General features: G+C 40.2%; 2 protein-coding genes across 3 annotated transcripts in view; both read left to right on the forward strand.

Annotated features, from left to right (window-relative positions):
• Positions 1-17,321, forward strand: LOC145479422 (exopolyphosphatase PRUNE1-like). Of its 2 annotated transcripts, XR_014048426.1 has the most exons (6): positions 1-1,697; positions 2,752-2,865; positions 7,850-8,105; positions 10,227-10,499; positions 10,958-11,643; positions 17,248-17,321. XR_014048426.1 is itself a non-coding variant. In XM_081457787.1 (5 exons), the coding sequence occupies exons 1-5, from the start codon at positions 1,671-1,673 to the stop codon at positions 11,395-11,397; spliced, it is 1,110 nt and encodes a 369-aa protein (XP_081313913.1). In that variant the 5' UTR covers positions 1-1,670; the 3' UTR covers positions 11,398-13,562. The 2 variants fall into 2 exon arrangements, 1 of the variants encoding a protein (XP_081313913.1); XM_081457787.1 differs by lacking the exon at positions 17,248-17,321 and having other exon boundaries at positions 10,958-13,562.
• The window catches only part of LOC145479419 (VWFA and cache domain-containing protein 1-like), a 22,566-nt gene continuing 17,902 nt past the window's right edge, over positions 17,187-21,850 (forward strand). The window contains exons 1-5 of the mRNA XM_081457783.1: positions 17,187-17,403; positions 18,067-18,297; positions 18,975-19,218; positions 19,720-20,001; positions 20,731-20,984. Coding sequence (XP_081313909.1) covers positions 17,200-17,403; positions 18,067-18,297; positions 18,975-19,218; positions 19,720-20,001; positions 20,731-20,984 — 1,215 coding nt within the window. The 5' untranslated portion in view covers positions 17,187-17,199. The remainder of the gene's footprint in view (positions 17,404-18,066; positions 18,298-18,974; positions 19,219-19,719; positions 20,002-20,730; positions 20,985-21,850) is intronic.

Here is a 21,850-nt window from a genome sequence, read left to right on the forward strand (position 1 = left end):
TTGAGGTATTGTTTGGATGGTATCTACATCATGATACCTATGGAAGAAGAGGGGTACTTCAATTGCACCCCCTTTTCTCTTGTTTCTTTGACAGTAGTCTTATTACTTTCTGCTAAGCAGAGTTAATCCCACAAGTTTTGAGGAGGAAAATACAATAGTTCTTTGTTATTGTCAATAAAAGTTCTTTTAAATACATCTGTCACTTTTTTGTAATTATGGGTAGGTATAAACTAATTAACGGGAAATTTAGTATTGTTTCCTCTAAAATAGGCAATTTCCATGATGGTGTCATTTGACTACGACTACCAGAATCCTTCACTCTTTCTGTTTGTTATGCTAATTGGGGCAATTGTTATTTAAACCCCACTGGGAATTCAAAATTTAAATAATGAAGAAAAAACAAAAGAAATTCTGGTAGTTGTAGTCAAATGATGTCAACATGCAAATCTTCTATTGTCTAGTATGTAACACCATGTTGATGAAATGTAAGCCATTCATTGAACAAGAACACACTAATTTAGTCACAGGTAATGCATACCGTTATCAGAATAAGCTTCGATGCAAATTTTCAGGTTAACATTATGCTGGAAATTATAAGGATTTTTAAGGAAAGAAGGTGTTTTGGCCTGCAGGCACTGTAGTAGTTTTCCATACAATTCCAGTGATTTTGCAAGTTTTCAAACCGCAATAAAATCATTGCCTTTCATTTTAAGAGCCTAGAATTTTCCATTCTTCCTAATATTTTAACCCTCTTTACAAGTCAGCAGCTTCTTTTTGCAAATAAGATGATAATGGTTTCTGGATCAGAGGGCAAAGCTTCCTTCCTTCCAATTACACTGCAAACAAAACCTTCCAATTTTTTTGCAATATTCAAATCGCCATTAAATCTCAACGTTACATGGCATTGGTCTGAAAATTGTTCCAGCAAGTGCAGTTCCGAAATTCATTTAGCTTTGATCAAGGGTCACGCGGCCAAACTGTTGCTCCTGTTGCAAAAGGTAAATAATTATTTTTAATTCACTGGGTTTTACTCCCCAAGACCCCCAAGAACCATTTAAATGCTATATAGCTCAATGCAGTGTCTTAAACCAGTCCTACGTTCAAAACAGAAACACGCTTTTTAAATACGAAGCTTACAATTTTCAAGGGGTGATTGAAGGAACCTCCCTCCCCGATCCCCCACCCCAACCCTCCGCCTATATCCTATACAATCATGTTCTGAGGTGAGTCATGTGCAGCGTCAAAAGTTGAGCCGTTTTGGTCCGAAACAGAGTATCGATTTTGGAATCCTCGATTTTTGGGTATTTCGGCCTGAAGAAGGGTAACGGCATTTTAAACTTAATAAAAAAGTGCGCTGGACAGGACATCTGCACAAGACTTTCGGGTAGTAACCCCCTACCCTCAGAATTCAAGCACATGGACCGTGAAAGTTACTCACCTCTGGGATTGATGCAAACAAACCTGTATACACTGATGTGACACAATTCAGCGTTGATGGAAATTACAGAACTGCAGCCGCGCAAAACTCAATGTTTTGAAGGTCTGAAAGTTGGTCTGAAAAGTTCTGCAGAAGTTTTCAGAAGCCCCCGGTACACGTCAGCGGTTTTGCTATCAAGGGTCTGGAGAGGGCCTGGATTCCAGTTGATTTCCCGCCAATCGATAAGGACAAAATGGAGGCATTTCTGAAGCACAGTAAGGTAATGTTTCATTGAATCCTTTTCTCATTTGAAGCCGTGAGGAGTCATTATGTTCTTCGGTAGTAGTTGTCGTAATCGTGAGAAACTGAGATATAATATGCGCTGATTGCTGATTAACGTATTCCAGTACCAGATGTAGACTTGAGTTGTTGAATAACTCGAAGAAGGTAGCCGTCAAAAACATGTTTTGTAAACCCCCTCAGTTTCCAAGGTTAAGACGTAGGCACACAAGGCTATTTAATAGTTTGGTCGAGGAAGGTTGAATCAAGTGTCAAATTATATTTATAAGATCGGCCCCAGCTGAATCTTTGCTCCAAGAGCGGTAGACATCCGCTGTTTTTGGGCTACAATTCCTACTTGTTACAGTGTACATCAATAAATATGGGTTATTGACCAAGCTTGTTCAGTCAAGATGGCTGGATATTCGCCAGGTTCTTTTTTGTGTGTTTATGGACCGAGATGGAGTCGAGGTCCATAAACTTGCAAAAAAAGAACGAGGCCAATATTCAGCCATCTTGACTGAACAAGCTTGGTCAATAAAGGATTTATTATGTGGCTTTCAGGGAAATGTTTCTTGGGGGACATGGCAGGTAGTCCCTAGTGGGCAAGATAGCTCCATCTTGCCTGCTCGGGTAGCCAATCACTGCACAGGATTTGATTCATCTTGCCCGCTCACGGAGCTAGCCATATAATAAGCTTACTTACTGTAAGAGAACATGGTTGGCACAGGTCAGCAAATGGTCAGGGAAAAAAATAGGTTAAGGAAAAGTCAGGGAATTTTACTTTGAGTCTGGGAAAATAGACAATTTTTGGAAGAAAAGTCAGGGAAAATTGAACTCAACGCCATGTGCCTCATTGGCTATCTATTATTTCATATCCAGAGGGCGCTTGTGGTATTGTGGATAGTAAACACAGCTTCTGATTTGTTGTTATTCATCATCTGCAGTTATTATATTCCTGTAAAGAACAATGATTTTGACTTTGGAGGAGATCACTGGAATTATGTATCACTCAGACTTATTTCTATGTTTTATTAATTTCAAATTTATATTAGGACTGTGTGGAGAAGCTGTCTCAGTTTTCTGAGGTTCATGTTGTGCTTGGCAATGAAGCTTGTGATCTTGATTCAATGGTGTCATCTCTTGTGTACGCATTCTCCATTTACAAGGTGAGAGCCACAAGAAATGTACTAGATATCTTGTAACTAAAGCAAGTACTGTAGAGCATCACAGGTGTGCAGAGACCGTGATGAATGTAAGAAGAGAAACTGTAGATCTCATGCCGGTAAACATGTATTACAGTTGGACAAGGTAAACCCATGCAACCAAAAACTGGTAGTCTGTAATGAACTTTAAGGTTTAAATAACAAGGACGACAGCTTTGTAAAGGCTCTGTAATTCCTGGCTCAACAGGTCAACACAATTTAACTCGTGGTCAATTCTGACTAAAGCGCTGGGCGACCAGGCCGTATTACATAATATCGTTACATCCTCCTCTTTCTTAAATACAACATGACACAAACTCCAAGTGGCAACAAATAAAACAATATCACGATTAAGTCTGTAAAATAAAGAATGAAAGATGTCCACAAAGGCAAATTTAAATGCCCTGCACAAAGTCCATCCTAACATAGTTCAAATGGAAAACACAACAAAGTTACAGTTCTGCTTGACTGCACCCCTCAGGGTGGGCAGTAGTCTTTGAAACGGATTGGGGTCCTAATTAAACGCCCTCTGGTGGATCTTCTTTCAGATGGCTGTGGGATCTCTGGCGGCCTTTGAGGGGTCCCTGGTCGCTCTGGAGTTGTGTGGGCAGGTAAAGGCGTGCCTGGCTGAACTGGGTCAATGACTCTCTGGGACTGGTCGTCCGACGGGAGTGGCTCATCTGGTTCCTCTACGTGGCTATCGATTGCAGGACTCTCTTGTGTCGCTATCAAATCCTTTCTGTTTCTCCTGTATCTCTTCCCTTCGATGACTACTTCATAGGATCTTGGCGCAACTTCCTGGAGACATGTTGCTTTCTTCCACAGCTTTGTTCGATCTTTTGGATCTGGCTTCATTCTTACTATATCTCCAGGTTTGAGCTCTTTTAGTAGTTTGGCCCCTCTGTTGTAGTAATGTGCTTGTTTCTGCCTTTTCTTTGTTATGAGTTTCTTGACAGGCTTTGGAAGTTTGGGTTTCAATAATCTTGCTGAAGTTGGGAGGAGAGTCCTGGTTCTCCTTCCCATCAGCCTCTGTACTGGGGAGGAATCGAGCCCTTCGGTTGGAGTGTTCCTCCAGTCGAGAAGAGCCAGGTAGGGATCTTTGTGGTCTAGCTTTGCTTTCTTGAGGATTCGTTTGGCCGTGTTGACTGCATTCTCGACTTTGCCGTTTGATCGAGCATGGTATGGAGAGGAAGTGATATGCTCGAAGTCCCATTCTTGAGAAAATGTTTTGAAATCTGATGAGGAGAATTGAGAACCATTATCACTTCTGACTGTGTTGGGGATGCCGTGCCTGGCAAACTGCGATTTCAGACTTGTAATTACTGACGAAGCTCTCGTATCGGACAGGGCTCGTAACTCAAAGAAGTTGGAGTAGTCATCCACTATAATGACATACTGTGTCTTATCCAGTGTAAACAGATCCACCGCAACCTTTGACCAGGGCCTGTCGGGTACTTTCTGTGGCATGAGGGGCTCTTTGGGTTGTTCCATGCGAAGTGAATTGCATGTCCCGCAGGAAGAGACACAGTCCTTGATGGCTGAAGTCATTCCAGGCCAATACAGGATTTCCCTTGCTCGCCGAAGGCAGCCCTCAATGCCAATGTGGCTTGCGTGGATTTTCTTTAGCATCTCAGATCTCATAGCTGCTGGCACTACGACTCTGTTCCCTCTGAAGAGTATTTCATCTTGTACTGTCAGTTCATCTCGGTAAGAGTAATATGCACGGATTTCTGAAGGGACTGCTTCTCTTCTCTCTGGCCACCCCAGCTCAATAGTCTGCTTCAGCTACTGCAGGACTGCATCATCCTTTGTTTTCTGTTGAAATTCTGCGAGACGCTCTCTGGTCACAGCAAGATGTTTGGTCATGTCGACTTCCTCTACAGATCGAATGAATTCTAGTTCGTTTTGTGAGATATGGTTTGGTAAGGGTAGGTATGCCCTGCTCAAGGTGTCTGCGATGTACATCTCTTGGCCTTTTTTGTAGACAACTTTAAGCTGGTAGTTCTGCAAGCGCATCATCATTCGCTGGAGTCTCTTTGGGGCTGTGAGTAGTGGTTTCTTTAGTATAGCCTCCAGGGGCTTGTGGTCAGTCTCGACGGTGACCTCTCGGCCGAACAGGTACTGATCAAACCGCTCGCACACGTGTACAATCGCGAGAAGTTCCTTCTCAATCTGAGCATAATTTCTCTCTGAGGTTGTTAGCGCCCTTGATGCGAAAGCTACTGGCTGGCCCTCCTGCAACAGAGCGGCCCCAAGACCTGATTGAGATGCGTCGCACTGCAGGGTGACCTCTTTTGACACATCATAGTAGCGTAGCACGGGATGATTAGTGATGAGTTGCTTTACGTCTGTGAAGGCTCTTTCGTGGACTTCATTCCAGTGCCATTCAACATGTTTGTCTTCTAGTCGCCTCAGTGGTTCCGTGACTGTGGACAAATGCGGCAAGAACTTTGAGAGGTAATTTGCCATTCCCAGGAACCTCTTTACTGACTTTACATCAGTGGGCTTTGGCATCATCAGGATTGCCTCTACTTTCTTTGGGTCTGGTTTCAGTCCATCGGCTGTAAGCAAATGGCCGATGTAAGGTACTTCAGTAAGTCTCAAGCGGACTTTGTCTTTGTTGAGGGTGAGATTTCTCTCTCTGGCTCTTTCAAGGACGATCCTTAGGTTCTTGTCATGATCTGAGGTGGCAGTCTCCATGTTGTTACCTTCTCCGTACACCAAAAGGTCATCAGCAATCACTGCAGTGCCTTTAATATCTCCAAAGGTATCATTCATCCTTTTCTGGAATTCCTCGGGTGCTGAGGAGATGCCAAAGGGCATGCGCAACCAGCGGTACCGACCAAATGGGGTATTAAAGGTCGTAAGTCTGCTGGAAGCGTCATCTAGCGGCACCTGCCAGAACCCACTTTTGGCATCAAGTACAGAGAACACCTTTGCTTTGCTTAGACTGGTGGCAACTTCTTCAACAGTAGGGAGAGGGTAGTGAGGCCGCTTGATGGCTCTGTTTAGATCTTTAGGATCGATACATATTCTGAGCTTGTTGGGCTTGACCACTGTAACCATACTTGATACCCAATCTGTTGCTTCGCTCACTGGGGCCAGGATGTTCTCATTTACCATTCTTTCCAATTCCAGTCTTAATGGCTCTCTTAGGGTAACAGGTACCTTGCGGGGTGGGTGTATCACTGGTTGTGCTGTTGGGTCGATCTCTATGTGGTAAGGGTCTGCGAGGCATCCAAGGCCTTCAAAAACGTCTGCATACTCTGTCAAGAGGTCATCATCAATGACCGTCTTCAATGTTGATGGTGTAAACTGGCTGTCTTGAGTCACTGTATCCACATGATGGAAGGAGTCTTTCACCAGCACTTTTAAGAAATTCAACCTTTGGCATGTTTCTGCACTCAGAAGTGGTCTCACATCTCCGTCAACAACTTGGAACTCAAGGACATGGGACGAGCCATCTCTCGTGCACTTGAGCTTGCACTTCCCCACTGGGTACATAACGGCTCCGTTGTACATGGTTAACTTGGCCTTGCTTTTCTCCATATAGAGGTCATCAGGATCTCCCATAACTTTTGCATAGTCCTTCAGTGGTAGAAGGTTGCAGGTTGCTCCACAGTCAAGCTGGAATTTGACATATGCATTGTCGTTTACCATCATCGTCACAAACAACTGACTTGCAACTTTATCATTACTCTCGGTGTGCAGTGCTCTGATTTTGTGAGTGACCATGTCGATAGCGAATTCATCTTCAGTATCATCTTCTATTTCAACCAGGTGGAGTCGTTTGCCTGTTTTCGGTGGTCTTGTTTCCCTTGTTTTGCACTTTATTGCAAAATGGTTTGCTAGACCACACTTCTGGCACTTTGAACCATATGCAGGGCAAAGATTCTTGTTTCTTGGATGTCTTCTGCCACAAAATTTGCAATCAATCACAGGTAATTTACTAGGCTGTTTTTCAGGCGGTTTCTCAGTGTTAATGGCACTAATTGATTCATCGGTTGTTTTGTCTGCTGCCATTTGCTTCAGTTGGATTTGAGTGAGCTCGGCTGACCTGACTTTCTCGGTTGCACTTTCCAAGGTTAGCTTTGCATCTCTCAGGAGTCGTTTTCTTACTGAGGAGTCTCGTATTCCAAAAACGATCCGATCGCGGATAAGCGACTCTTTGAGTGCTCCAAATTCACAAGTGTCCGCTAAGTTCTTCAATACAGTCACGTAGTGGTCGATGGACTCACCACTGTCTTGATTTCTCGAGAAAAAAACATAGCGTTCATAGATAGTGTTCTTCCTCGGGTTGCAAAACAGCTCGAACTTCTCCAAGACTTTTTCAATTTTGAGCTCGTCGCCTTCTTCATCCCACGTGAGCGTGTTGTAAACATCGACAGCCTCTTCGCCGATTACGGTAAGTAGAGTCGCGACACGTGTTGGTTCATCTTTCTGTGCTACGCCAGTTGCTATTTCATAATTGCTCCATTTCTTCCACTTCTGGGCTGTGTTCCCTTGCTGGAGTTGTAGAGGCTCCGGTGGAGGCAAACCAAATGAAGCGGCGGCCATGTTGGTTTTCTAGGTAAGCTTGTTCGGGTTTGTTAGTTCGTGGCGTTCACGAGTTCACACGAATCTTTGTGTGTAAATCCAAGGTAACCACTCTTCTGACACCATGTAATGAACTTTAAGGTTTAAATAACAAGGACGACAGCTTTGTAAAGGCTCTGTAATTCCTGGCTCAACAGGTCAACACAATTTAACTCGTGGTCGATTCTGACTAAAGCGCTGGGCGACCAGGCCATATTACATAATATCGTTACATAGTCAAGTCTCTTTGTATCGCTAGGTGAAGAAGAGGTTTTAAAGGGCTGGCAGGGTACTGTGCAAATTGACTGGATGCAAGAACAGTTTTGTCCAATGTGCTTCATGAGTAATCAACACCTTGTTTATTCTTTTGAAGAAACTCCTCAGTGTTCCTGGAAGACCAACAGCTGTTATTCCAGTGTTCAACATACCCAGGGAAGACTTCTGTCTGCGCACTGAAGCAGTGTTCCTATTCAAGAGATTTCATCTTGATTGCAGTTATATTACATTTGTAGAAGATGTTGACTTGCAAAACTTGTTGGAAACAAAAAGACTGCAACTTGTTTTAGTTGATCACAACATTTTAGCTCAAAGACAAAAGCACATGGACGTTGCTGTCACTGAAGTCTTTGGTAGGTGTACAATTCATGTGCATATTTGTATTTTTTTAGCTTTAATGAACAGCTATAACCAAGAAGTGAGCAGAATTTTGTGTTATTAGAACTAAAGAAAGATAAGTATTACAGCACGTTTACTGAAACCGGGGCCACCCAGACAATGAAAACCAATGAGGTGGCAGAAATGAAACAGTAGATTCCAACATTTTCAAATCCAGCCAATCAAATGTCCGGTACAAAACAATGAAATCTCAATTTGTTCATTGTGATGCTTATGCTACTATTGTCAAGCTCAAGCTGTTAGTACTTTTCCGTTAGAAAATATCGTGTAATTTACTCTACTGAAGATTTTACATTGACAAGTGTTACGCTACCTACAAGTCCTGCGTAACACTGTAACACTAAACTCGTACCAGGTCTTTTCACGTTCTGCAAATTTTTTTTTTTTGGTTTACATATTACATATTACGTATTACGTATTACAAAATATATATATTACATTTAAAAACATATTAGGTCTTTTGCCCTCATTAATTTATTACTGGCATTTGACCAGTTTGGGGGTCTTGTTACTGTAAAAAACAAATTGACGTCAGTTTTTTATGCGTCTGTCCTCTTATTGATGATAAATTTTGTCATAACATTGTCAAAGTTTACTGTGGAACCACTCGCCTGCGGCTTGTGGTTCCACAGCCACTTTGACAATGTTATGCAATTTATCATCAATAAGAAGACAGACGCATAAAAAACTGACATCCATTTGTTAAATAGACATTTCAAATAAGCTTGTATTTTGTAAGGACAGAAACACAGGTTATAACACACATGACACACAGGACCTTGTTCCAAATTTTAGGAGAACTAATAGCCTTAATTTTTTTAACCATATTGAATGAATGGAATGGTTTAACTTATCATATTAGAGAATCAAATAGTATTGTAACTTTTAAAAAGAATGTTTTAAGCCTTATTAAGGACAACTAAAACATCTATTTTTATGTACTTGTATATGTTTTAGTTATACTTTAATTAGAGGGTGCAGCCCTGGTACGGTGCCGCAGCACTTTTGGTTGTCTCCTCCACAACTTTTCTTTACAGTAGCGATTAATTTTAATGTAATTTATTAGAATAAATCACATTAAAATTAATTGTTGCTGTTAAGTCTGTTTGTAATTTAGTGGAGTGAATCTGTAATAAATACAGTAAATAAATAAAAATCTTCGGCAACTCTGCTGTCATCGTCAACTCATGCATGCATGCCCACAAGCAGTACTGCTAGCCATGATAACCATGAGAAAATCAATTCATGGGTTTCCTTTTCTTTCCTACACGGGTATGGGGCTCCGCTTGGTGGCCCTTTGGGCCGCTGGAGCTCTGCTATTACCTAATTTTAAGTCTGCATATCTACATCATTCTTTTTCGTACATTGTCATCAAGTTATGAAACAATCATCCTGATGCCATTAGACAATCCGAAACTCTTTCATCCTTCAAAAGTCAACTTCAAAAAATAACTATGTGGCTGACCGCTGATTGTAATTGCCATATTTGCAACTGGTAACTTTGTACAGTAATTTATACACTTTAGCTACTTTGGAATTGGTAGGGAACTAGCGAGATTTTAGGATTGGAACTTTTAATATTTTGTTACGTTTATTTTTAAATTTTTGACATTCTTTTTAACGAGATATCTTCTGTATATTATTTTGTATATTAAATGTGTTGGATTATTATTATTATTCCTTTTTACTTATTGTCGTTTTTTATTTATTACTTCTCTATGTTAATGATACATTGATACTAGTAGGAAAAAGTTGAAAAACTTTGGACTTTCATTATCCCCTTCATCAGGCTTTTAGCCAGGATTTGAAAAGTAGACGTCCAAAGTGTGCTGTAGGGCCTGCTCAGATGAACAATTTATGAGGCAAAATATGGAAAATGAAGACAATTTTCTTTAAAAAGTGGCTGTTCACAAGAAGCCTGGACACCTATCTGGCTAAAAGGCTGCCCTTCATCAAAACCTTTACTAGTCACATCTTTGAAATTAAAAAGTTGTGTCATTTAGTTATAGTAGTAAGCCTTTAAAGTCTTTTAGTAAGTCTTTGAAGCACTTTTAATTTTTACTTCTTTTTTTCAGACCATCATAAAGATCAATGGCCAGCTGACTTAAAAGTCAGCAAGAAAATTGAACTTGTGGGATCCTGCTGCACACTTGTGGCTGAGAAATTGCTGACAATGGATGTGTTGGACAGCCAAATAACTGGCCTCCTATTAGGAACAATACTTCTAGACACAATTAATTTGGATCCTAGAGCAGCACGATCCACAGACAAAGACAAAGAAGTTGTTCGACAATTGCAGGATAAATATCCCGTGGCTCTAGATGAACTATACAGATCTGTAAGCACAGGTTGGTTAACCTTGTGTGCCACTTTTAATTTTGAACTTAGGACTCTTTTTTGAAGTGCTGATGGTCATCACCTGCGTGTAACCTTAGCATGAGCTTATTATGTATTGAATAATTATTTATCATTATTTTTAAGTCATATTATTCTCGCATTATGATTCTTTCTTTCCTATGATCTATTGGAGAACGGACATAAATGACGTCATTTACATTTTTTTTTGTTACTTTATTTTGGAAAACAGATAGATTCCATGTTGTTGTGTGTCTGTTCAGTAATAGATTAAAGAAGACACCAAAATGTGGTAACATCAGTGACACACTCGCCTAATGCTTCATTTGCCATTTCTTGTGTGCACTTACATTCGCATTTTCAAAAATAATGTAACATTTCAACTTGCTGTTTAAAAGTCTTTTTTATTGCATGATTTTTTAAAATCATTTTTCATTCTTTCACCAAACAGCAAAGTTTGATGTCTCTGGGCTCTCCACATTGGATCTTCTTCGGAAAGACTACAAAGCTTTACCTACATACGTCAATAATCTTAATGTTGGTATCAGCTCCATCAGTGGATTATCACTGAGCGAGTTCTTCTCAAGAACACAAGTACAACAGAATTTATTAGAATACTGCCACTCAACATCACTAGATGTGCTGGTGATCATGTTTCTATACTTTATGGAAAGTCTGGATGACCCTCCTAGAAGGCAGATTGCTGTTTGTGGTCCACACGAAGATGCAAAGAGAAAACTTGCGGAACATTTGAGTAAATCGGGAGAGCTTAAATTGAGACAGTTCAGTGAATCTTATCAAAAGTGTTTTGTCTATGATCAGGAAAATTTAACAGCGTCCAGGAAAGTTGTGTTTCCTCTTGTACTGGAGTTCATTAAAAATGAATTCTGACTTTGTCCGCCATAGTTAGGCAACCCAAAGGAGCTATCATTGTGGAAAAAATGGACTTATGAATGTGCTTGTCTGGGCTTAACTGAATGTTTAAAGTTGTTTAACCTGCTGTTCTGTTACTGTGTGATACTGAGGGGATTCCCATGCTTTAAAAGTGAGAAGGAATTTTGAAAGAAAACCCATAGAGCCATTTGAACTCGAACCTTGCGTTGTAAGCGTGGCTTGATTTCGTTTTTCCCCCAAGAGGTATGTACAAATTTAGAGTGCATTACTTGCAAAAAAATTCGGACATTTAATTTTTGAACACTTTTGATCTCATTTAGGACAAATTTCGGACAACAACTTTTGACACTTTGCTGAAACATAGCTTATTAAGTAAATTTATACCTACAAAACACGAATTTGACTGAAACAGCATCTGTGAAAATGATAGTTTTACTTCAGCCTCGAGGTTTTACGAATACACCGACAAGAAAAATAACACATCATGTCAAGCCGTTTCGTATTTCAAGCAATGTTTCAACTATAGTCCGCTTGATAAAGCCCGGCATAAAGGAAACTAAGAGCTTTGGAGCTACTTCAAAGTTTTATACTGTACTGTAGATATTTCGGATGCTTAAAATTTCGGACGGTTTTATTTTCGGACACTTTTTGTCCAAATTAATATCTTTCACAATTGTTTGCAAGTAATTTAAATAACCTTTATTATAATCGTAAATCCATCAAATATTTTCGCTCGCACGCGACTGGTCTAAACTCGTCATGCGACTGAATATGCCCCAGCTAAAACTGGGGAATATCCGAATGATATTCCCCAATTCTCGTGTTGCGAAAAATATATGGAGGATGATAAACACAATAGCCTCCATTTGACTTGAAAATATTTTCGGATTTTTGTCCTTGAACTTTATCTGTTCGTCGAAGCTCACAGTTTTCCTTGAGCTTCGCAATCGGAAGACTGATCGCTTCTCGAAACAGATAATGTCCGCGAACAAATATCTGAGCATGTTTTCGCGCCAAGTGGAGGCTGTTGTTTATGCATACATCTGTGAGCAGTTGGTTTTCCTACGCTGTAGGAGGAACCACTGTAAAACTCCTGCTCATGCAGACAACATATGAACCATTACGGTCAAACTGGGTGTTCTTTTGCGAGGAATTTTGCAATGTTGCAGCGCAATACTCTAACACAGCTCTTTAAAAGTTTGCTCTAGGCAACTTTCGACTTTCAAACTTCAATATTTCAAATTAGCTCGTTTGACAAGTTCTGGTTTTCACTTTTGTAGGATATCATGAAATCACTTCTCCTCTACATGTATGTCAAAGAGGGGGAATGTAATCGCCTTAGGCAAGAAATTACCGTTAGGTTGAGTTCAAATTGCTTCACGCCAAACTTTGAGAGAGATCGTTTTTGTTCCTTACCGACAAATACAAACCTAGATATTATCTCTGCCTGATATACTTTTGAAACGTGTTGTATCAATAAAGCCGGTCAATAAATACGAAGGAAGTTAGAACCTCGACAGAAATGGGTTTAAAATGTAAACTTGAAATTTCACTTAAGTATACCTCTAAACTATGGTTTAATGAGCAGGTAACAGTGAAGTTATACATTCCTAAGGAAAGAAGTTTTCAAAAGACTTAGGTGTAGCGAATGAAGTCAGTTATAAGAGGGTACCTGGTAATGGTGTGCGTTGTCCGCCTACCCGTATAAAATAGCGCCTCGTGTGCCTGCGGACAATTCTGATGCAAACGGCAACGCTTCCTACGTAGGCTACTAACGTGCAGATTTTCAAGTCTCATTTGAACAAATTTTGCGGATATGGATTTACTAGTAAGGCCCCCGGGGCCGTCCACACTACGCAGGAGAAATTTGAAAACGGTGTTCCCCCTGTGAAAACGCATTAAAGATATTCCGTCCACATTGCGCCGGAGAAATTTGAAAACGCAACAATCAGCGGTCATTTTGGATTTATGTTTGAGGAAAATTGGGGGCAGGGAAATCATATGATTATCGTGACGTCATCGTTTTCGAAAAGCTCTGTTTTCAAAATGTTTCCCGTCCACACGAAAACGAAAAGCCGACGTTTTGAAATTCCTCCGGTTTGAAGAGCGTTTCCTTCCAAAAACTCTGTTTTCTTGACGGATTAGTCTGTACGGTAGGCCTAACTTTAGAAGTAAAGCTGCGTTTTCAAATTTCTCCGGCGTAGTTTAGACGGGGCCTAAAATGCCTTAGTTAATGTCCGTGTGATGTGGTAAAATATACCGACAAGAGTTTGGTAGCCTGCGTGATGTAGACCTCCAGTATTTCATTTCCTGCGGACAGTAAATAGTTTCAACAACGTCTACATGAAGGCTAGAGCTTGGAAGAATGAAAAGTTGACTATGCATCTCCGAAAAAATCACATTTATTAGCAAATTTAATGCCTTCAATTCCTCAGCTTGTTCCATGTTTTCGTGGTTTTCGTATTTTTTTTTTTCGCTCGACCGTCAGCAGCCGTTTGACGTTCAATATTTATTGTCTGAAGATTGTCTGAAGTATTTTAAATGATCCTATTGAATTCTACGTCTAATTCAGTTCAACAGTTCCTAGCTGACTTCTTGACTATCAGTCTGTTTCTCGCCGCTATGTTCGCACATTTCAACCCACAAGTGCATTTTGTGCCCCCTTTTTTGAAATCGGTGATCATTTCGTCTCCAATCTTACGATTCTTTTTACAGTCGAAATATTAGCTATCCTAATCTGTCCAAATCTCGAACAGTCGTTAATTTAATCTCCTTATTTACCGCCGACCCTACACAACACTCTCTTCATTAAGTATTAAATCTTATTCAGTCAGGCGACAAGCAATTTCTTTCAAACAATATGAAGCGTTATTTCACACACACTTTAATTTTGGCTGTCTTATGTGTGAGAGCTTAAATCAGACATTTCGTTTTCTGAAAATTGGGCAACTTATCTAAGCATTAGACAAGCAATATCTCTGTAGCCTGAAGATGGTGCAGAAGTTAAAATTTGATTTAAGGGGTCGCGCTTTTGGTGAGAAGCTCGGCTAGAATTTTCAATAAATCATCTTTAATGCCCTGACAGACAGTAATGAGGGTACAAGGTTCATCAAGCGGTCCATTGTGTGGTCTTATCTAATCTATGGTACGTAGGGCATTGTTTTGTTCGTTCTCAAAAAATGTAGAAAAGAAAGCATGACGATATGTCATTTATTTTTAAAACACAGCTCTTTTCTCCTTGCCTCTTTAGGGCGGAAACTCTAATGCCCTACAAAAAATGATTGAAAATTGAATTCTCACAGTGTGCTGATTGCAAAAACGTGCAGTTAAGTGATGAGAATATAAGAAAACCATCAACGAGAGTAGTGTTGTTTTGATGAATCACGAAAATCTTATTACTGACATTCAAAGAAATGTATAGGAACAAGTAAGGAGAGTTTTTGTTTCAAGCTCAATGTTTATTACGGTTGCGGTTGAGAAATGGTTGCTTTTCGTTTAGCAGGGCTTAACAGGAAAGAGCAGCAAAATGTGGCTTGAAAAACGTTCACCATTTTCAGAATTCCAATTGTGCATGAGGATTTGGCATTTCCCTTTTTTTAGAATCAACGCCTTTTGTGTTTTCAACCGGCTATAAATGAATAGTTTGTATGAATGAGAGTTGGGTAGCGTTATGCAAATTGTAATCGTTATTGTTCATGATAACATAATTTTCACGCCTCCATCATCGGAAGACGGTATCCATTGTTTCTAGAGTTATGAAAATGCAAAACAGTTTAAGTACGTGTGCTAATCAAGATTGTGACGAAAAATTGCCGTACCAAATTTTCCTTCGACGCCATAGTGACTAGATTTTGTCGAGTTACTTGAAGATGCGAAGAATGATATTTAAATACGAGATTTGGTTCATTCTGATATTCGTCGTGTATTTCTGCGAAGTGTTCAGTATCTCTATCAAATGCCAGGTAAGTTCTTTCTCTACCATGTTGACCAGGTAGTTAAGTGTTTTTCCTTTCTGCGTGGTGTTCGAATGTACAGTAATAGCGCGCCAATTCGCAGACATTTTCAATCGTTTTTAACCACTACATCAGGCTCGGTTATTCGCACTTTTCTTTTCTTTTTGCTGCTAGATCTTTTTCTTGTTGCCGTATAGCGTTGTTTACATTGCTCGAAACGACACGCGATACATGAAATAGTCCCATTATCAATCGATTTTTTTACTTGATCTGTTGACGAAAAACAATTCTGTTTTATACTCCACTCGAGAGACTGAAGTTACTTAGGTTACTGTCGAACTTCCAAAAGCCTATTATGCGTTCTATCGAGCTCATAAATCAAACTATCAAAATAGCGAGGGTAATATCTTGTTGGACAGAAACAATCATTCATCACGTTCGGTTTTTCCGAATTCACTGTGTTGGGATGTTGATCATTTTTTGATTGATGGAATTCGAAGAAACAACCACTTTTCTCCATGAGAATACTTCGAGGTTTAAAAGCAGTTTGAAAAACTTGAGCATAGGAAGTTTTCATCGCTTAAACCGCGGCCTTTGAAAATAACTTGAACGTTATAAACGCTTATGATTCAATATTTACATACTCTTTTTGTACGGATTTTTTTTGTGTCCTTGTCCTTGTCCAGGATTGTCGTTTTTCTGTTGAGTGAATCAGTGAACATTGAAGGGCAAAAAAAAAATTACATTGTCGGTCAAAGCTACCATGCACCAAGTCCGTTATACTTCAAAAACAAGCAGTCAAGGAGTCGACATTTAGCTTAGAAGGACTCGTTATAAAAGAAACTTCGAAATGAGACTGATAACTTTTGCGCGCAGCGTTTCAGTGCAATTGGAGAGATCGTCAGAGTAAATGGCGTTTTGATTCGCAAGTTCTTTTTTTATCCACCGCCTTTCTCTACCGTTCTGTTAACCAACCCCAGCAAACTGTTGTACAGTAATTGGTTCATTATGTAATTTTAGTTTATTATGCAGCAGGAATTCCAACGGTACAAATAGAGTGACACAATGAATTTACATTCTATCACATCGCTTCCCGCGCATGGTATCGCAACACAAGTGTACTCTTGTTATCCAATGGTTTATAGGGGCCGGGTTTATCCTGCAATATCCCCCGAGTAGCTTAACTTTTAGTATACACATGGACCGTTAACGAGTGTGTGTAAAAAGAAAACAGATCCAGTCGCGCGTGGGATATTACTCGATATGCCACGAGAGAACATCGCATAGCTGTTTTATTTCTCTCCCATCAGCATGACTAGTACAATAAACCCGACTGAATTTGACTAATCTGCGTAAAGTTGTTCCTCCCTAGTGTGAGGTTTTTCAGAACCTGTATCCTAGACTGACAGTGGAATTCGAGAAAATGATTTTGCCTGTCATTCATGTTTGAATGTTGTCTCGCCAAATCTGAACTGAGCTGCATGAAAAATACCTGGTGCCCGCTGCCGATTAGGCGTGCAAAAAACATAGATACCGGGATGAACGCCGGAAAACTCTCGCGGAATACGACCCGTGGGATACTGCAGTATATACAACGGCTTTCTAGCTTCCTGACTGGCTGTAGTTTAAAAAGCAAGGGATAAAGTACAGTGCAGTGCAGTGTACTAAAAACTAAAATGCCCATGTGCAGTGCAGAGCATTGTTAACAACAACAACAACAACAACAGTTTATTTCTACTACTGTAAACAACTAAAAGTAGTGCAGTACTGTGTAGTACAGAATAGCCAGGAAACGATACTACATACACAGTGACATTTAAAGTTGTATTGTAATGATAGGAATAATATGTTTGTCTCATGTTGTCAAGTTTCAAAATCATTTTTTCCCCAAAAGGTTAAAGACGCAACTCAAGGAGTTCAGTGGGCTGCAGTGCCCGGTGCTGAGTGCTTGTTATTATCCAATGCTGGAATCTTTTTACGAACAGCCAAAAGTCTCACCAACTCGTATGGCGTTGCTATAATAGAAGACGTTCATCCAGGATACTATCAGGTAAATGACAAGCTCACGGTCATATTTTATTTATTTATTCTTGCTTTTATTTATTTCTGGCGATGTTGAAAGCGCAAAAGACTTAAGCCAGACCGCGTTGTCTCTCGAGAGGTGCCAGGCTCCATAGACGTTTTGGTGGGGATCTGTCACCCATACCAGTTTTCCAAATCCTGACCCATTTCTGATCAATGTACTTCATTTTTCATCCCCAAATTAAAAAACCTTCGCCGCATTTTCAGAGCTGGTGGTTCCCATATCTACAGAAGTGAATCGCGCCAAATCTGCTTTTATTTTAATACTGCCCGATAAAAAAGGGGGGAAAACGGCTACATGGACGTAAATATGCTCCTTCGGTTTCCCTTTAAACTATACCCACCTTTAATCCGAACTTGATGGCAAAATTTACGACCTATTTTCCGAAAAAAAAAAACATCTTGAGTAGGCTAATGCGACAGGATAGTCCCCCACAAGTCTGTAAGGCGCGTACCTAGCCGCTAACGCACACCACAAAACGGACGGGAAAAGGACGTTTTCTCACCATTTTCACTGAAGAAGCAAAAATGCCCGTGGGCCGTGCAAATTGGCACACACCAATATGTCTTTTTTTTTTAAAGTTTATGTTCTTTTGTTGACTTTTTCTTTTCTGATAACACCATCTTCCAGGTTCGAACGTCTCGGATCGGGTATTACACGCTAAACGAGGATCTGACAATCGCTTCCAACACTGACAGACACGCCATGATTCAACAAGATATGGTGATTTCCCCCCGGCTCTACCTCCGGGGATCGGATGATATGTACCGGATCGTCCTCACGTGGGGAAGGTCCCCCAAGGATTTAGATTCTTATCTCATCACCCCGTGGCCTCATGAACCAGACTGCCAGTCTGGGATGGTAAGTTGAAGAGTTTAATGCCCTGTACTTCTGGAGTCGACCGTGGATAAGTTGGGGGTTTTTTGCGTTCTATTTGGATAAGAACCGCTTTATTGTTGGTTCAGTTAATCATTGACAAATATTACAACTGGCCTCCAAGGCAGTTGAAACGGTTGAAGTTGCCTGGTAGCTCATAATGAAACGTTTTTCCAACTATTGCTGTTGAGAAGTTGCTCTAAATCGAACGCGAGAAAATGGTTGGTCATAACTTGCGTAGTGGCTTGTGTACTTGTGAGAACTTGTTTAATTTTTGGAGATAAGTTTTATTATAATTCTGAAGACCAAATTTAATCGATAAAGTAGAGTAAACGCTGCAATTTGTATTGCAGAGAATTTCTCAAACTCTTTCATCAAGTTTTAACAAAGGAAATCATGTCATGGTGCTTGGATATCTGACCTTAACTGTAGCATAGATTTTTACGATTTTAATTCTCCATTTTCTCCTTAGCTTTAGTTTTGATTGAGAAGATATAGCAGACACTCAAGGCGATGTTTCATCACATTTCCAAACACCTCGAAGATCGTCAAAAATACTCCGCTGCGCGTCGTATTTTCAACTCTCTTCTCGAAGTTTGGAAATGTGGTTAAACACGGGCTTTCGTGTTTGATATAGTACATCAATCTTTGAATATGTACAGGTGTTCTTTGATGGCAAGAGGTGTCAGCAGGGATCGCAGACAATTGATCTTGATGTGGATGCCACCGACATGTACGGACCTGAGACAATCACCATGAGAGGACTGCAATCAGAAACATTTGGTTATTACGTACATATCTATACCAATGGTGTCTGCTGGGATAAGATATCGGCCAATGTCAGGATATATCAAGCCTCCACTGGCGGGCTGTTATACAATATCAAACAACCAGGATGCAGTGAGAGTAAGAATTGTAGAATTAATTTAAAAAAATATTGCTCTCGTCACTTCAAGATAACAGAAGCGGGAAGCGTTTTCTGAGGCATCGCCTACATTACGCCCTAGAAATTTGAAAACGCAGCTTTATTTCTACGGTCAGGCCTACCGTCCACACTAATCTGTCACGAAAATTGAGGTTTTCGAAAACGCTCTTTAAACCGGAGGAATTTGAAAACGCCAGGTTTTCGTTTTCGTGTGGACGAAAACGTTTTGAAAACGGAGCTTTTCGAAAACGATAGTGTCACGATAATCATGAGATTTCCCTGATCGAGTTTGCCTCTACACAAATCCAAAATGACCTGTGATTGTTGCATTTTATATTCCTTAGGCGTAGTGTAAACGGGGTCTGAATGGTGCACGAGCAAGAGAGTCGAATATGACCCTAAAAACATTCTTTTTTAAACCTATCAAATATGATTCTTAATCCTAAGTTATCAATTTATTTTTCTTTTGTTTTCCTTTTCAGACAGATTTGGATATGACATCAAGAACTGTTCACGTTACTGGCACGTGTTCGACTTCGACGCGTCTACAGCTAAATTCAAAATCTACCAGAACAAGCTCATGCACACCGCACCCAGCCTCCCAAAGAAAAGTATTGTCAACCCTAACTGCAGTTGCCTGGTCAAGAATGACATTTCCAGTGATGACGTCATCAATTCTGCGGAGAAGATTTCTGCCACAGCCGATAATCTTATGGTGGACAAGCTTTGCGTCAATGAGATGAAGAATATTTACGATAACTCAAGTAAGCGTTCATTTTTATTGGGCAAATGGAAAAGGTTGTGCTTATATTGAGAATACCATGAGCACTTTACACTATGTACTATCATGTTTTACCGATTTTCATTTTTTTTCTTTTTTATCGTTTCCATGAAAATGTCAATTGCCTTGAGAAATACATAATAGCAATCTTCGATCCATTTCCAACGACTGGTGTAACTTTCATATCGATTCGATTAAGGGATGGTCTAGGTAAAACTGTCTGAGACACCTTAGGCAGGGAACTCCCGGCCGGGAAAATCCCGAAAGAACTTCCCGGTTTCAACGAACACATCAATTAGTTTTTCAGAACGATTCTTGATGTTACTTTGTACCTGTTAACATATTTATGTTGGTTTTCTTGACGCTTGGTCGATGAAAAACCTTTACCTGGACTCTTAGATTGGCTGAAGAGCTTGGAAAGCCAACAGTTTTTTAACCCAACAACATTGCCAGGTTAGGCCTGGTTGACACTAGCGGCATAACAACGTATGAAAAACGTTATGTTCACAGTGCCGCCATCCTGAGATAATGACATAAAAGCAACATAACAGCATGAACATAACGACATACTGAAAAAAACTGACCTTTGCCTTATGTCTTTATGTCAATGTTCACATTACCGATTATGTCGTTATGTCATTTGCGCCGTTACCTCGTTTTGTCGCTAGTGTAAACGAGACTACACGCATGGGTTTAATACTTTCTACTTCAGTGAAAAAGAACATCAGGCTTAACCCTTCGGATTTGGTGGACAAGTTAGCCATGTTTATTAGCGGCCAGATTGAAGAGAAGAGACGCCTTGGAATGAAACTCAAGGATGTGATTGAAAAAGGATATGACGAATACAAGACTGCCAATCGACCCAGGATAACAAATCTGAAAGAGATTGCTCCAAAACAGTGCTGCCATTACGATGGCGAAACTAAGTACTCCACCAAGTTTCAACGATGGGTGAACACAAAATCGGTAATTGTTATCTGCCGTTTTATAGTTAATCTATCTATAACAAAATTCTCGATCGTGATTGGTTCTCCGCGCGCCTATTTGTCACGTAATCAGCGCGCGATCACGTGGGTGTCCAATTACAGGTATCCAGTTTGAACTTTTCGTAATTGGATACCTGTAATTGGATACCCACGTGATTCGCACGTCGATTACGCACGCTTTACTGGCTTCTTTCGCACTGCTTCCTGCAGTTTTCAAAACTTATGAAAAGCGTTACAGACGTTTTCGCTCAAAAGAAGTTCTCAAAAGACATTTTTAATTCAGAAATTTGTTAATGATACGATTAATTAGTAATTGGAGCTCGTGTCGTACAATTCAGGAGGAAATCGTGTTCGTAATTTCAAATCGGCCTCGCGCTTCGCGCTCGTCCGATTTTGAAATAACTCGCGCGATTACTCCCTGAATTGTACTCCACTCGATCCAATTACTATTGCTAACTGAATGCACTAGTTCCTGCAATTTTTAAAGAATTATATCAAGCACGAAAGACCGTGTTTGACCACTTTTCCAAACACCTCGAAGTTCGTCAAAAATACTCCGCTGCACATCGTATTTTCAACTCTGTTCTCGGTGTTTGGAAATATGGTCAAACACGGTCTTGAGTGTTTGACATATCTTCTTAATCGAACCTAAAACTAAGGCCTTGAGGGAGGACGTCAAAATTACAAAAATCGTAGAGATATGGTCGTTGTAAGTTCTGCTTCTTTTACCCAAGGACGCAGCAGTCGCCTTTTTCAAGAACTTTAAAGTTTTCTATACATGTGTTTGTAAAACCCTGTCAACTCCCCAGGAAAAAAATATGAACGGTCAGGAAAACTTAAGATAGG

This window comes from Orbicella franksi, chromosome 2 (assembly GCF_964199315.1).
Source record: "Orbicella franksi chromosome 2, jaOrbFran1.1, whole genome shotgun sequence".
Classification (NCBI taxonomy): domain Eukaryota; kingdom Metazoa; phylum Cnidaria; class Anthozoa; order Scleractinia; family Merulinidae; genus Orbicella; species Orbicella franksi.